Below are 18,304 nucleotides of genomic sequence, written 5' to 3'. Positions count from 1 at the left end.
ATTAATGACATGCTATGTATTTTTTAGATTTTAGTACATCTATAATAATTATTCACCTTAATTATAAATATTTTTCAATATTTTATATTTAATAAATACGTAATGCACCTTAAGATAACTCATTTCGAATTAGAGCACATGAAAATTTAGATACTCCTGTCGGGTTTGCACACATAAGTCTGAAAAGAGTACACTGATTCTTCATGTGCATTTCATGATTCAGATAGAGCACGCAATTTTAAGCAACTTTCTAATTTACTTCTATTATCAATTTTTCTTTGTTCTCTTGCTATCTTTATTTAAAAAGCAGGAAAGTAAAGCTTATGAGCTAGCCCATTTTAGGTTCAGCACCCTGGATAGTGCTTGCTTATTGGTGACTGCATTTATCAAACCAATAAGCAAGCAAATGGGCCAACTCCTAAGCTTTACTTTCCTGCATTTTAGATAAAGATAGCAAGAGAACAAAGAAAAATTGATAATAGAAGTAAATTAGAAAGTTGCTTAACATTACCTGCTCTATCCGAATCATTAAAGAAAAAAAATTAGGTTTAGTATCCCTTTAAGTATAAAATATTGAAAAATATGAAGTTAATGTAATAATTTTTATAGACGTATTAAAATATTCTAAAACTCCATAGAATATATATGTACATTTTACAGTAACTATAATAATTAATGTTAATAATTAATATTTTATATTTAATATTTACATAACACACCTTAAGATAAATCATTCTTCATGTGCGTTGGACCAAAAGCTCCCAATCCAAAGAGTGTTTAGCATATTTTACAATCCAATGTTCTTCATATAGAAAAAAATGTTTTTTTTTTATTTTTAAATATATATTTCTATACATATTTGATAATGTTAATGTAAAAAAAATTAAATATATATATATTTCAAGAAAAAGTGGGAAAGAAATGCTAGATTTTTCTAGAGCTGTAACGAGTAGGTGTATATCTATCTATATATATTTTGTTTTATTGATATATATATATATATATATATATATATATATATATATATATATATATATATATATACACACCTCTCAGGACCTGTTTAAGGCTAATGGTGCAAACCCATAAATAACTTTATATTAAAAAAATCAAAGAGAGAGAGTGAAAGGATTTAAATTTCACCATACCATGGAAAAGACAGGGAATAAGCACTCTTAAGAAATTTAATTAACCAGCTGAGTAGAATTTAATATCAAAACAATGTTTATTCAAATATCAAAAAGTTAAAGATCCACAGTCTTAAAAAGGGAAAGAAGATTCTCCCCCAAACCTGTATCACAAATACAAATACAATCACAACAGGCATACATACACACACCAAAAACTATGACCGGTCAAAGTGAACACAGAGGGGCCGATTTACCAATGTCTGGCGGACATGATACGCTATAGCATACGCTGTTGGCATTTAACATTGCACAAGCAGTTCTGGTGAACAGCTTGTGCAATGCCACCGCCTGCAGATTCGCAGTCAATCGGCAGGCTAGCAGGGGGTGTCAATCAACCCAATCGTATAAAATCGTGCGGATTGCAACTGCAGCCTCAGAGGCAATGGACCAGTTAAGGAGCAGCATTCTTAAGACCGTTGCTTCATAACTGCTGTTTCCGGGGAACCTGAAGGCTCGTGTAGAAACAGGGGCATCAGGGACCATTCGGCCCTTGATAAATCGGCCCCATAGGGCTAAGATAACTACATACAAAATTGGGATTAATATAGACAGGATGGATTCCTGACCAACTACACCCTCACTGCACACAGAACCCCCCCCAGATAAAGTCAGTGAGGTATAGCCTGGGCACACAACATGGGATCTAAGTTGTCAGAAAAACCACCATGTGATGCAAGGCATATGTAGTGCAAGGCAAAAAAGAGAATGCATAAATTAGCAAAGCAAAGAGGTATGTGTAAGCCACGCCAGGAGGTTATTGCAGTTATCACAAAAGTAAAGTACATTTGTGTCTAGTTAGCGTAAGTCAGGCGGCTACCATTGACCAATAGTTCACAATAGAGCAAAACATAGAAGCGTGCAGCTCAAAGTCTATAACGTTACAGTTGTAGACAAAACCACTTGGCTAGGAAGCCGGAGTTGTCAGAACATAGCAGCAAGTATATCCATATGCAGTTATCAAATCATTTTAAGGATCTATACATTTGTGATAACCGCAATAACCTGCTTCTACTAGTGCTGTATTCCCTGTCTTTTCCTTGCTATGGTGAAATTTAAATCATTCCACTCTCTCTCCCTTTTATATATATATATATATATATATATATATATATATATATATATATATATATATATAAATATAAATATCAATTCAAAAATTGTGGAAGAAAAACAAAAAAAACAGAACCTATCTTTATACAAAGACACAGGAATTTTTACTCTGATAAAATTATATATGTGTACATCGAATGAATCAGGGTCAGCTGAAATCAGATGTGGTGTAGACCCCTCAAAAATTTATTTAATCCAGTACTTTATAGATAAGAGAAAATGGTAGAGCTATATGAGATACCATAGCTAAAGTAGGGGATTTCAGCACTCAATTTTATAACCCATTTAATCCAATTTCTTAGATATGTAAGACTGCAGAACAGCATAGAATCCAAAAAATGAACTGCACATGCACAGACTTAAACACATGCAAACAGTTTATTGCAAAAAATTGCTACCACAAAATAAACAGCTAGAAATTACTTATCTCTAGAATACACCACTGCAGTGGATTGTAAATAAAGCATATCAAACATATTGATAAGTCATCACACATGTATAAAAACATATGCAGCAAGCAAAGGTTGGAAACACACAATTTATAAATTTCCAACTGACAATTGTACTTGAGTAAACATTCATAAAGATTCCTCTAAGATGAAGTGAAAATAAAGTCCTTTTTACAGACCATATAAGTCCTTGATAGAGGAAATCAGATGTTTCAATTAGTAACAATATGTATCAACTTTGTAATCCAACTGAATGAACCATTTTGCGAACATATGTTCAGTGACTTATGTTAACCGAGGTAAAAGCGTCCTCTAATGTTAACTAAAACTGGAGACTTGTACAGCTTGATAGCAGATAAATCATATCTCAGTGGTGAAAAACAGAAATAATGAAATAGACCTGTGTGTAAATATCGCAGCAACATCCGAGAAAACAAAGTCACAGGGCTAATAGCAACCGGACCGGGACATGAGCCTCCGACATCCTTGTCTCACCTCTCACAACCGCGTCTCCCTGCTCACTGGGGACACAAACTTGCAGGTGAATTCTTTGCCTCTGTGCATAAACCGTATCCAGGCGGTTTGTGGGAACCACTTGATTACCGCAAGATCCAGGCTTGCTTCTTCAGTTAGGATTTGAATTTCCCGGGCAGGCTCAGGCCAACTGCTTGTTTCACAGGTGCAATGATAGCTGCTTTTTAGAAAGGTCGACGCGCGTTTCGCCCCATAATGCTGAGCGAAACAGGGGCCTCGTCAGGACTGTCAATCACCTCTAATTTTCGGCTTTTATTGCAACACCATTGAAATGGAAGATTTTATTTTAGCCAATCAAAATAGCTATTTATACACAACCCTTTAAAATTCCTTAGACAGAACTATCATGCCTATCTTAAAGATTAATTCAATGGTTACCAACACATAAAGCGATACAATTTAGCCTACAATATTGTGAAGGAACATTTTTTGTTTAGAAACTTACTTACAAGAAACATTGATTGCATGCGAAAAAATCTAATGCATGTTGCAGCTCAATCAAACTTTATTTAATTGGTTATCTATATCTGGACAAATGGACATTACATAAATCCCAAATTTATTTGAATTCTACAAATCTGGAATAATCTTATAACTTTTAAAATAGTTACAGAGATTACTGTGGAGGTAAACTTTGACATAAAGGACCCATAGCTTTGAAACAAGCTAAAGAGAAAATAGAAATTATAATTTAATAAAATTTCCTAAAAATAACTGATAGTGTTGCAGCTTCTGAAGAGAACACACTCATTTAAGTTTTATCTATTTACAAAAGGAATGGAGATCTGGATCTCCAGATTTGTAAGTCATTATGTGAACCTTTAATTTTATTTTAAAAAAGATGCATATTCAATCCTTTCGTTTAGACCAAAAGGTGACACTGTATTTAGCATAAAGGTCCATCTTGCTTCCTTTTTTAATAAACAATTATCCTCATCTCCACCTCTTCCATTTGTTATTCCTCTATCAATCCCTACAAATTTTAAAGAAACAGTACTACTATTATGAGCCTCCCTAAAATGACGAGCTACGCTTGTATCTCTCCCGTAGAGGATGTCATCTCTGTGCTCCTGTACCCTGTCCTTGAATAAACATTTTGTTTTACCAACATAGAACAGGGGACAGGAGCACCCCAAAAGATAAACAACCCCCACTGAGTTACAATTTGAAAAGCATCTGATAGTATAATTTTTACCTGTATTGGCTGAAAATGTTTTGCTTTTAAGCAAATAGGGACAATAGACACAATGCCCACAAGGAAAGCTTCCTTTCACTTGTTGTTTAGTTAACCAGTTTGTGACTGGTTCAGACCGAACAAATCTACTTCTAACTAACTTATCTTTAAGATTAGGAGATTTTTTTGCGGTCAATAGTGGTCTATTTCCTACTTTATCTGCAATTTTGTCATCTAAGGTTAATAAATGCCAATTTTGAGATAGAATATTTCTAACACTTTGCCATTGGCAATTAAATGTAGTAATAAATCTGATATTGTTCTCAGATTTTGTTTCTTTTTGTGTATATAGAAGGTCATGACGGTTTAACTTACTTACTTTGTTTAGAGTTTTTTTAACCAGGTTATGAGAATAACCTCTTTCAATGAAGCATTTACACATTTTCTCAGCATGGTAGTTAAATTTAGTATTTGAAGAACAGTTTCTTTTTAGTCTCAACAGTTGACCATATGGAATGCCTTTTTTCAAGGGCTCTGGATGCCCACTCGAGGCTTCCAACTAATTATTGGTTGCTGTATCTTTACGAAATTTTTCAGTTGAAATACGGCTACCTTCCTTTTTAATGCAGATATCTAAAAAGGGTAATTCCTTATCACTATAGGAATAGGTAAGAAAAATGTTATGATCATTCTTATTTAACTCAGAAATTAAGTCATGTAGGCAGGTCAGGGGGCCATCCCATAGAATAAAAATGTCATCCACAAACCTAATCCATAAAGACACATGGGAGTCAAAAGTCTCACTATGTTGATCAAAGACATCCAACTCCCATGCTCCCAAATGGAGACATGCATAAGTTGGCGCACATACTGCACCCATAGCTGTCCCCCTGACCTGCCTATACACTGAGTTATCAAACTGAAAAACATTATTCTCAAGAATGAAACGAAGAAGTTTTATAACAAAGGCCGTATGTATGTCACTGCTTGATCCCCTGCTTTCTAAAAAAAGTTTACAGGCACTAATTCCTTTCTCATGTGGTATAGATGAATAAAGACTTTCTACATCTAAAGAGACTAGGATAGTGTTAGGGGAAACATTTAGGTCATCTAGTTTCCTCAAAAGGTCTGGAGTGTCTTTTACATAAGAGGGGAGAGATAGGAGGTAGGGTCTTAAAAAGAATTCATAAATTTGAACTCATCTGGAGAAATTAGACCTTCCATCTATCTATAAAGATGGAAGGTCTAATTTCTCCAGATGAGTTCAAATTTATGAATCCAGTGTGTCCGGTTATGCCGACATTTTATATTATCCCTAAAATTCACAAAAGTAAGACACATCCCCCAGGGCGACCCATTGTGTCTGGGATTGGCGGCATTAGCGAACACATTGGACAATATGTTGAATTCTTTTTAAGACCCTACCTCCTATCTCTCCCCTCTTATGTAAAAGACACAATCCAGACATTTTGAGGAAACTAGACGACCTAACTGTTTCCCCTAACACTATCCTAGTCTCTTTAGATGTAGAAAGTCTTTATTCATCTATACCACATGAGAAAGGAATTAGTGCCTGTAAACATTTTTTAGAAAGCAGGGGATCAAGCAGTGACATACATACGGCCTTTGTCATAAAACTTCTTCGTTTCATTCTTGAGAATAATGTTTTTCAGTTTGATAACTCAGTGTATAGGCAGGTCAGGGGGACAGCTATGGGTGCAGTATGTGCGCCAACTTATGCGTGTCTCCATTTGGGAGCATGGGAGTTGGATGTCTTTGATCAACATAGTGAGACTTTTGACTCCCATGTGTCTTTATGGATTAGGTTTGTGGATGACATTTTTATTCTATGGGATGGCCCCCTGACCTGCCTACATGACTTCATTTCTGAGTTAAATAAGAATGATCGTAACATTTTTCTTACCTATTCCTATAGTGATAAGGAATTACCCTTTTTAGATATCTGCATTAAAAAGGAAGGTAGCCGTATTTCAACTGAAAATTTTCGTAAAGATACGGCAACCAATAATTTGTTGGAAGCCTCGAGTGGGCATCCAGAGCCCTTGAAAAAAGGCATTCCATATGGTCAACTGTTGAGACTAAAAAGAAACTGTTCTTCAAATACTAAATTTAACTACCATGCTGAGAAAATGTGTAAACGCTTCATTGAAAGAGGTTATTCTCATAACCTGGTTAAAAAAACTCTAAACAAAGTAAGTAAGTTAAACCGTCATGACCTTCTATATACTCAAAAAGAAACAAAATCTGAGAACAATATCAGATTTATTACTACATTTAATTGCCAATGGCAAAGTGTTAGAAATATTCTATCTCAAAATTGGCATTTATTAACCCTAGATGACAAAATTGCAGATAAAGTAGGAAATAGACCACTATTGACCGCAAAAAAATCTCCTAATCTTAAAGATAAGTTAGTTAGAAGCTGGTTAACTAAACAACAAGTGAAAGGAAGCTTTCCTTGTGGGCATTGTGTCTATTGTCCCTATTTGCTTAAAAGCAAAACATTTTCAGCCAATACAGGTAAAAATTATACTATCAGATGCTTTTCAAATTGTAACTCAGTGGGGGTTGTTTATCTTTTGGGGTGCTCCTGTCCCCTGTTCTATGTTGGTAAAACAAAACGTTTATTCAAGGACAGGGTACAGGAGCACAGAGATGACATCCTCTACGGGAGAGATACAAGTGTAGCTCGTCATTTTAGGGAGGCTCATAATAGTAGTACTGTTTCTTTAAAATTTGTAGGGATTGATAGAGGAATAACAAATGGAAGAGGTGGAGATGAGGATAATTGTTTATTAAAAAAGGAAGCAAGATGGACCTTTATGCTAAATACGGTGTCACCTTTTGGGCTAAGCGAAAGGATTGAATATGCATCTTTTTTAAAATAAAATTAAAGGTTCACATAATGACTTACAAATCTGGAGATCCAGATCTCCATTCCTTTTGTAAATAGATAAAACTTAAATGAGTGTGTTCTCTTCAGAAGCTGCAACACTATCAGTTATTTTTAGGAAATTTTATTAATTATAATTTCTATTTTCTCTTTAGCTTGTTTCAAAGCTATGGGTCCTTTATGTCAAAGTTTACCTCCACAGTAATCTCTGTAACTATTTTAAAAGTTATAAGATTATTCCAGATTTGTAGAATTCAAATAAATTTGGGATTTATGTAATGTCCATTTGTCCAGATATAGATAACCAATGAAATAAAGTTTGATTGAGCTGCAACGTGCATTAGATTTTTTCGCATGCAATCAATGTTTCTTGTAAGTAAGTTGCTAAACAAAAAATGTTCCTTCACAATATTGCAGGCTAAATTGTATCGCTTTATGTGTTGGTAACCATTGAATTAATCTTTAAGATAGGCATGATAGTTCTGTCTAAGGAATTTTAAAGGGTTGTGTATAAATAGCTATTTTGATTGGCTAAAATAAAATCTTCCATTTCAATAGATATATACAGATATATATATATATATATATATATATATATAGGAATATAAATTTAAAAATGCAAATAAAATTTTCCCTATATAAAGAACATTGAAATACACAGTAAAACACATTATTAAATATTAGAGAATTAGTCACACACACACACACACACACACACACACACACACACATATATATCATATATATATATATATATATATATATATATATATATATATATATATATATATAGCCTTTTGCAGTCAAATACATGGCCATGTACCATATACCTTTTTAAACTTTATAAATATTTTATTAATATTTATATGAATATTTTTATCAGATAGTGTGTGTATATGAGTGCTACAGGATATTTGAATGTATTTATGTTGTGTTTGTTGCAGCTTTTATCCCTAACCCGAGGTCTTAAGTTGAGCTAACCCGATGCGCGTTAAATTAATAACTGCATTTAATTATGAGCTTTCTTTTTGGGATACCTTGCCTAGTGATCAGTGCATACTATGGAATTATGGCCTGGGAGGAGTGGGTTGCAAAAGACCCTCCCGTAATATAAGAAGAGATCTATTCGGACAATAATTGGTGTGATAACTGCGTTAAATTAGATTGCGCTTAAGAGAACAACTTTACTTTCATCTTGTAAAACATGCGCAAATTAATGCGCCCGCTATATAAATATATTGTGCCCACGATAACGTTAGCGAGCCACTTGTAATCTAGCCCTTAATAGTTTCATCTTAAGCCTTATTAAACAGTGCTAAAAATGTTATCACCTATAAATAATGTTTTTTTTTTATATATTTTTTTTCTTTCAGAAAACGTGTGCGTAATTTGGGACATGTTACTACTATTCTACTGAGCATCATGACAACTGTATATGTTCTTCTTCTTCAGCCCAATATATCACAGAACTTGAGCAGTCAAAATGACACCAAATGCGTTTTTGACGAAGAGTTCAAGTTTTTGCTGCTGCCAGTGTCCTACACAGCAGTCTTTATTCTTGGGCTTCCACTCAACATTACTGCCATGTGGATCTTCATTGCCAAGATGAGACCATGGAGCCCGACTACAGTATATATGTTTAACCTTGCATTATCAGACACACTGTATCTATTGTCATTGCCAATGCTCATTTATTACTACGCCGACCGCAACAACTGGCCCTTTGGGGTTGAATGCTGCAAGTTTGTTAGATTCATCTTTTATACTAATTTGTACAGCAGTATTCTATTTCTCACATGCATCAGTGTGCATCGTTACCTAGGAGTGTGTCACCCTATCCGTTCCATGCAGACAATTAAAGCCAAACATGCCCGCATTGTCTGTGCTGGGGTATGGTTATCAGTCACAATCTGCCTCATACCCAATCTCATCTATGTAACCGTCAGCCCAAGAGGCAATGGCACACTCTGTCATGATACTACAGTGCCAGAGGAGTTTGAAACCTATGTGGAGTACAGTACAGCTATTATGAGCTTGCTTTTTGGGATACCTTGCTTAGTGATCAGTATATGTTATGGAATTATGGCCTGGGAGCTGAGGAAACCAGTAAGTGGGTCGCATCAGACCCTCCCTTCATATAAGAAGAGATCTATTCGGACAATAATCAGTGTCATAACTGTGTTTCTTATTTGTTTCTTGCCGTTCCATGTCACTCGAACTATGTATTATTATGCACGACTCCTAAATGCAAACTGCCATATACTTAATGTGATAAATTTCACCTATAAAATTACACGTCCTTTAGCCAGTGCAAACAGTTGTATTGACCCCATCCTTTATTTCCTAGCTAGTGACAGTTATCAGAGGAGGCTTGTAAGGGTAATAGCACGTGGCCCTGGTATCCTTAGAAGGCGAATTGTTGAAGGGCAGACTGGGCTAGCATCACAATGCACAAGGGGTGGTCTGGCAGTGATTTCTACTGAAGAGATTCAGAGCGCTGGAAGTCTTGAGAATATACTGAGGGATGGGGAGGGTAAGGAGAAGACATTACACACAAGGAGATGGAAAGAAGAAAGTAGTAAAAAAAATACGGCTATTCAGAGAGAACCGCAAAAGACAGAGAAACATTCAGAGGGGGAAGAAAAAATAGTTGAATGTAGAAATGAAGGAGATGCCAGTCATAAGGAAACAGAGGACAAGAGTGAGGAGCATAGTGATAAACATAGTGAAGGGATAAAAGGAAGCACAAATCAAAGAGAAAATGCTGTTAAGGACATAAAGAAAACACAAAATGTGGACGAAAAGAAGAAAAGACAGATCAGAAGGAGATGGAGTCCATACAGAAGTAGAAATGCTGCTGAAATGAACGGTGACACAATGTCCATAGACAATTTATGTGAAATAGAGGGGAGTTCCACATGGAATCTTCTCGAGTCAGTTAAAAATAATGGGCAGAGGATGTGGTTGACCAATGTCAGTGAGGATAATGATAAGGGGGAACATATGCAGCAAAGTTTGCCAAAAGCATGAGGAACAACAGACTTAAAAGATTGTGTGATCTGCTGAGTTATTGAGCAAAAGAACCTGTGAATGGTATTGATATTTAGCTCCTTCCTAAATCAGAAGTGCAATAAAGTGTTTACAGGTTAGAGAATCTGCTGGAGAGTAGAGTCATAGGGGCCAATTCTCTAAATCTCTCTGGTCTGGCATGATTATCTCATTAAGTGGTGTTCTGGATATAAGGAAATACATATTCATTGCAATATAATGCACAAAAAAAGTTTTTGTGTTTTGATTTTTCTCCATGGCGATGAGTTTTAGATACTCAGACCCATATGGTGCAAAGATCTGTTATACTGAAGATAACTTCTTTTTTTTTTTACAAACAAATACTACAAGCTAGTAGAGATTAAAGGTAAGAAATCAATAAATGATGTGAAAACAGTGGTGTGAACTTTTCTAGTAGTGTGGATAACTATGTAACCTTCAACATCTTAAGAAGAAAAACCATGAACTTTAAACTGTCCGAGAATGAATGGAGATGTGCAGTTATGATTTTATAGTATGCTTGGATATTTTTTTCATTTGTTTTTTTACTCAACTGTTTTTATTTTTATGTTATGTTTATTCTTAAAATATTTTTTTATATGAACAGCATATATTGACAATGAAGCACTGCCTTGCCAAACGTTTGTATACAAAATAAATGTTTTATAAAAATGTAGTTTTGCTTGTCAGAGTTGTTCAGTTTTTCAATGTTTTTCAGTCTATGGACATACCCTTGACAAGCCTCTTAAATATGTTCATATTATCACATTAGTTGTGACCAAATATAAGACAGATATAGATGAGCTATTGCAATTATTATGTAATCACTGTGTAGCACGTTTGGGAGCAGTGAAAAAACACAGCTTTCATATGCAAATTACATGAAAAGACAGCAAAATAAATAATGAAAGTGTATTGAAATTTTTACCACACACTTATTTTTATAACACATAATTTACCATAATGGGCCAGAATACTAGTGGAGCACTAATGTTTGTGCACGAGCAATAAAGGGGTTTATCATCTGTGTTTCCGCTTGTCGGGTTTACCACTGGTTTTACAAGTTAAAAGTAAACGTGATTGCTTGAGAGTAATCGCGATTTATGCTAGAATGATTACCGCGTCCTCAGAGCTCTGGTTAACTGCTTTGAAAAACAAAGTGTCACAAAACACGTAAAAAAATACATTACAAAGTACACTTACACTCATAATAACACTATAAAAAAATTATTTAAAAAAATAAATTGAACAAAAAAGTTATAAAGGTTCAAAGATATGAGGTCTCAGGTGTTAGAAATAAAAGGCAGCCAAAGGGCTTTAACCTAGAGATGCATACATATACATGTCTAAAGATGTATAAGTATGTGTATATATATCTCTACTCTTAGAGGCTTCCACATTCAAAAAAAATCTTTCCAAAACCCCCAATCCTGGCATACAGACAACCACCTAACCTAAAGCAGAAACTGGTCCACAGGAAGCTACTCCTTGAGAAAGAGAACACTCAGAATGGAACCAAGCACTGCTATAAAGCTCTCTGCAAACTGTTTCAACACATTTGTGAAAGCAGCACAGCAAATCACAATAATAAATCCTATAACATTAAAGGGGCATATTCATGTATACCTGCAAATGTGGTATACATGATACATTGCACTGCATGTGAAGTGGGATGCTATATTGGAGAAAAAAGCCAAAGACTGCACATTCGGATGAACTTACACAGACACTGAATCAAAAATCACTGTGAAACAAAATACTGTACCCCTGTTGGTCACCATTTCACCCAACCTGACCGTTCCACCCAAAACCTCAAAATCGAAATTCTCAGAGGCAACTTCAAAAACACCATGGAAAGAAAAACCTTTGAAATGAAAATGATAATGCACTTCAACTTGTTAAATTCTGGACTAAATGTGGACTCTGGGTTCTTAACACATTATCAAAAATGTTTGTAATGTACTTTCATTTAGTCAATTACATTATATATACCACACTCTTTATACATAGGTACACAGATAAGCCTATGTTAACACTTTTGCCATTTTTTTTACTTTTGCATTGCCCCTGTATATATAATTTCACATCTTTATAGATATTAATTCCATGTTGATATATACATTTATATGAATATATGCTCTTTGTAAAGCTATATATTTCCCCTGTCTGTTCTCCTACATTGGACACTGTCTTTCTGTCCCCTAAGCCCCCCTCATGATTTTTACGAAACCTCCTCCTCTCCCTGCACTCAGACCTCTGTAACACTTTCTGTCTTTTTAGCTAAACTGTGTTTTAAAATATAATCTGTAAATTCCATTGAATTAGTCAGTATTGCTTCAGACTTGAGAAAGGAAGGAACTCTTCCAGGAAGCTTATCTACTTATAAATGTATAGTTAGTCCAATAAAAAAGGTATCATTGCTCAATGCAATACTCTTGGTATTTTGATTTTGAAAAAAAGCCAAATCTGACACATTCCACGTAAAACTCCAAAAATGGACTGGACAAAATTATTGGCACATTCTCAAAATTGTAAGAAATAATTACATTCAAGTTTGTGATGCTCCTGTAATTTGTAATTAAACTCACCTGTAACAATTAACAGGTGCTGACAATATAGAAATCACACCAGCAACCCGTTAAAATGGTGAAAAATTGACTCAACCTTTCTGTTGCGTGTCTCTGTGTGCCACACTGAGCATGGAGAAAAGAAAGAGCAGCAAAGAATTGTCTGAGGATTTAATAACAGAAATTGTGGAAAAGCATTGACAATCTCAAGGTTACAAGTCCATCTCCAAAGATCTTAATGTTCCTGTGTCCACTGTGCGCAACATTGTCAAGAAGTTTACAGCCCATGGCACTTTAGCTAATCTCCCTGGACATGGACGAAAGAGAAAAATTAATCAAAGATAGCAACAAAGGATTGTTTGAGTGGTGGATAAAGAACCTCAATCAACTTCCAAACAAATTCAAGCAGACCTTTAGGCACAGAGTACAAATGTGTCAGCTTGCACTATATGTTGCCATCTGAATGAAAAGGGATGCTATGGTAGGAGACCCAGGAGGACCCCACTGCTGACACAGAAACATAAAAAAAGCCAGCTTAAAGTTTGCCAAAACTTACCTGAGGAAGCCAAAATCATTTTAGGAGAATGTGCTGTGGACAGGCAAAATAAAATTACAGCTTATTGGTAAAGCCCATCATTCTACTGTTTTCGGAAAAAGAAATTAGGCTTTTAAAGAAAAGAATACCATCCCTACAGTCAAACATGGTGGAGGTTCACTGATGTTTTGGGGTTGCTTTGCTTTTTCAGGCACTGGATGTCTTGACTGTGTGCATGGCATTATGAAATCTGAAGACTACCAAAGAATTCTGTGGTGTAATGTAGGGCCCAGTGTCAGAAAGTTGGGTCTCCGTTAGAGGTCATGGGTCTTACAGCAGGACAATGACCCAAAGCACACATCAAAAAGCACCCAAAAATGGTTTAAGACAAAGCGCTGAAGATTACTGAACTGCCAGCAATGAGTCCAGATCTCAATCTCACAGAGCACCTGTGGAGAGATCACAAAACAGCAGTTGGGAAAAAGAACTCTTCCAATCTGAGAGACCTGGAGCAGTTGGTGAAAGAATATTGGTCCAAAATTCCAGTAGAGAGGTGTAAGAAACTTATTGATGGTTACAGGAAGCAATTGATTTCAGTTATATTTTTCCAAGGGGTGTGCTACCAAATATTAAATTGAGGGTGCCAATAATTTTGTCCAGTCCATTTTTGGAGCTTTGCATGGAATGTGTCAGATTTAGCTTTCTTTTTTCCTCCATTTTTTTGTGTCATGAGAATGCCTAAACATTTGTAAATGCGACAATTTTCTGGGCAAAGTGGTGCATTATCTGACAGAAATGCAGGGGTGCCAGTATTTTTGGCCATTACTGTATATATACACACATATAGGTATAGATACAGTATCTCACAAAAGTGAGTACAACCCTTACATTTTTGTAAATATTTTATTTTATCTTTTCATGTGACAACACTGAAGAAATGACACTGTGCTACAATGCAAAGTATTGAGTGTACAGCCTGTATAACAGTGTAAATTTGCAGCCCCCTCAAAATAACTCAACACACAGCCATTGATGTCTAAACCGTTGGCAACAAAAGTGAGTACACCCAAGTGGAAATGTCCAAATTGGGCCCAATTAGCCATTTTCTCTCCCCGGTGTCATGTGACTCGATAGTGTTACAAGGTCTCAGGTGTGAATGGGGAGCAGGTGTGTTAAATTTGGTGTTTTAGCTCTCACACTCTCTCATACTGGTAACTGGAAGTTCAATATGGCACCTCATGGCCTAGGCTATAAGAAGATTGCCAAGACCCTGAAACTGAGCTGCAGCACGGTGGTCAAAACCTTACAGTGGTGTAACAGGACATGTTACACTCAGAACAGCCCTCACCATGGTCGACCAAAGAAGTTGAGTGCACATGCTCAGCGTCATATCCAGAGGTTGTCTTTGGGAAATAGATGTATGAGTGCTGCCAGCATTGCTGCAGAGGTTGAAGGGGTGGGGGTTAAGCCTGTCAGTGCTCAGACCATACACCGCACATGTTGGTGGGAGTGTCATGGTCTGGGCCTGAATGAGTGCTGCCGGCACTGGGGAGCTATAGTTCATTGAGCGAACCATGAATGCCAACATGTACTGTGACATACTGAAGCAGATCATGATCCCCTCCCTTCGGAGACCGGGCCGCAGGGCAGTATTCCAACATGATGATAACCCCAAACACACCTCCAATACAACGACTGCCTTGCTAAAGAAGCTGAGGGTAAAGATGATGGACTCGCCAAGCATGTCTCCAGACCTAAACCCTATTGAGCATCTGTGGGGCATCCTCAAATGGAAGGTGGGGGAGCGCAAGGTCTCTAACATCCACCAGCTCTGTGATGTCGTCATGGAGGAGTGGAAGAGGACTCTAGTGACAACCTGTGAAGCTCTGGTGAACTCCATGCCCAAGAGGGTTAAGGCAGTGCTGGAAAATATTGGTGGCCACATAAAATATTGACACTTTGGGCCCAATTTGGACATTTCCACTTAGGGGTGTACTCACTTTTGTTGCCAACGGTTTAGACATTAATGTCTGTGTGTTGTTATTTTGAGGGGGCAGCAAATTTACACTGTTATACAGCCTGTACACTCACTACTTTACATTGTTGCAAAGTGTCATTTCTTTAGGGTTGTCAAATGAAAATATATAATAAAATATTTACAAAAATGTGAAGGATGTACTCACTTTTGTGAGATACTGTATATATTATACCAAAATACCATCAGATATATATAGAAATATTTATTTATGAATAAATAGAAATATCCAGAAGAAATTCCACAGCACCACAGGTTATCTCAAAAGATTATTCTTTTATTTTATAATACATCATTGAATAATACATTGTGAAATAAAAGAATAATCTTTTGAGATAACCTGTGGTGCTGTAGAATTTCTTCTGGACATTTGCATCTTATAGGGGTAAGCAGTAACCCCTTCCTCGTGCACACACTATAATAGAAATTCTATGAAATTCTTCACTCAGTGCTGTGCCCAGTTTGTATATTATGAATAAATAGAACATATTCTTCTATGCGAAGAACATTGGAATGTGAAATATTCATATTGGCATGTCAAGTTAGCGCACATGAGAATATGCGATCGGGTTTGCGTGAGAGTTGGGTGTTAGGGGTTTTTTTCACTTTTTTTACTCCATTAACATCTATGTGAACACGCACACATTAATCTAAGTTCATCTTTTTGCAATTGTCGGGCTAGCGCGCAAGCGCGAACACTTTAATTTCAACTCGTAGGGGTAGATTTATCATACCCCGCGGCGGACATGATTCACTATAGCGAATGCGGAGTCTGTTGGCGCTCTACAAATAACCGATAATAAAAATAATATAGCCCTGCATCACTAATTTAACATTGCACAAGCATTTCTGGTGAAATGCTTGTGCAATGCTGCCTCCTGCACATTTTCGCGGCCAATCGGCCACTAGCAGGGAGTGTCAATCATCCCGATCGTCTCTGATCGGGATGATTGCAGTCCTCCACCTTAGAGGTGGTGGATGAGTTAAAGAGCAGGGGTCTTAAGACCACTGCTTCTTAACTCCTGTTTCCGGCGAGCCAGAAGGCTCACGCGGAATAAGCAGCATCATAATTTCAAACAGCTTCCTACTGGTGACAGTCGGTGATTCTCGATCATGACATCACCGCCCACACACCCACTGCCTGATTATTGGTGGAGTGGAGGGTGTATCAGAAATATTGAGACATGATTGGCTTAATATCGTTAAATGCACAGTGCATTCGGCGGATAGTGTGTTAACACGCAGACCCCAAACATTTTCATTTCAGTTTGCACTTAATCAAACACAATGGAGTAGACACCATACAATTCTCACAGACACTTGTTTATTTAGGAGCTATAAATATTTATTCATTCATCATCTAAAGAATATGAGAATGATCCATTCGAACCATTCACACAAGCACCGGTTATATGACTACCAATCAAAATAGTGAGTATCACTTGAGAACTATGGAACAATTGTTACATATTTCTAATGTTAAATAATTCCTTTAGAAGCACATAAAAATCCCCTTTTGGATCTCTTTCAAGATGAGGAGGATTTTACTACTACTTTATACTAATTTGCAGGTTACTATGTTTAGATTACAATGTTTAGCTTAGTATTTAAAATGTTTGTATTCATGATCATCATAAGCCTGTTTTTTATTGTGAATTAATCAATTAGGAATGTTTGCATATACACACGCCCATTATGGGTGTGTCCTCTCTAACTATTGGTCAAGGCTTAGTTTAAATAGATTGTCAGTTAAAAGGTGTATTATGCCTGATGAAACAGCCCATGCTGGGGCTGAGAAACGCGTTGCATTAGAAACACTGCTTGTTAATGCTATTAATATTGTTTTTAATAAACTAACTTGTTTTATACAAGCCTTGGTTTATCACCTTCTTGAGCAGTTTCAACCACTGACTCTTAACTCATACTGAGTGTGGCAGGATCCCCCTGCACTAACCAATCTACGCCTGGAAAGGGTTAGCTGGTACACCTCAAGTTACCAGCCTGCGTCTACCAGTACATAAGTGTACTTGGGCCAAATGTGAGTACCCACTTGGCTATTCTTATTCTGATTGTTTGGCATACTGATATACACATGAGGCGCCCCTCTTGTCTACTATTTCATTTATAGTTCCGGATAATTCTGTGAGGAGGAGAGCAGCCACACCATTGTACCATATTGATAGAGTTGGATTACTCCACCACATTGGATATACCACATCATTCATTGCATAATAATTGGAACTCTCTACAGGGAATTTTCCTTATATAACCATCTTTGGAATATTAGGTTTGACCTATATGTTTATTGATATCTGATATATGTATATAAGTCTATCTGGTTTTTTTAAAGTTAATTAGTGGAGAGATTCTTAGTTTTTAGATTTCTGTCTACTTAGCGCCCCCTCATTGTCCAGTATATATCAGGTATATAATACACTTATATATATGTCGATTATTATTATTATCAGGTATTTGTAGAGCGCCAACAGGTTCCGCAGAGCTAATATATATGTGTATATATATATATATATATATATTAATGTTTTTATATGTGCATATATGACTTTAAATACATATATACACACATATAAATACATACTACACATATAAATACATACTAAATGGGAAACTAACTATAGACTCATGGTCGTGGATGTTACCTCGTTATATACATCTATAGAGCATTCTAAAGGCCTTCAAGCTATAGAATTTTTCATTAACACTATGTGTGACTTTGAAGAAGCCACC

At 36.2% G+C, this 18,304-nt stretch overlaps 1 protein-coding gene across 1 annotated transcript; it reads left to right on the top strand.

Annotated features, from left to right (window-relative positions):
- The first annotated feature begins 8,793 nt into the window (after nt 1–8,793).
- On the top strand, nt 8,794–10,542 carry P2RY4 (pyrimidinergic receptor P2Y4). Its single transcript, XM_053713881.1, has one exon. The coding sequence runs from the start codon at nt 8,794–8,796 to the stop codon at nt 10,399–10,401; it is 1,608 nt and encodes a 535-aa protein (XP_053569856.1). The 3' UTR covers nt 10,402–10,542.
- The last annotated feature ends 7,762 nt before the right edge of the window (nt 10,543–18,304 follow it).

This window comes from Bombina bombina, chromosome 1 (assembly GCF_027579735.1).
Source record: "Bombina bombina isolate aBomBom1 chromosome 1, aBomBom1.pri, whole genome shotgun sequence".
Classification (NCBI taxonomy): domain Eukaryota; kingdom Metazoa; phylum Chordata; class Amphibia; order Anura; family Bombinatoridae; genus Bombina; species Bombina bombina.
The sequence above is the reverse complement of the archived record's forward strand: the minus strand, read 5'-3'. Positions and strand labels throughout refer to the sequence as shown.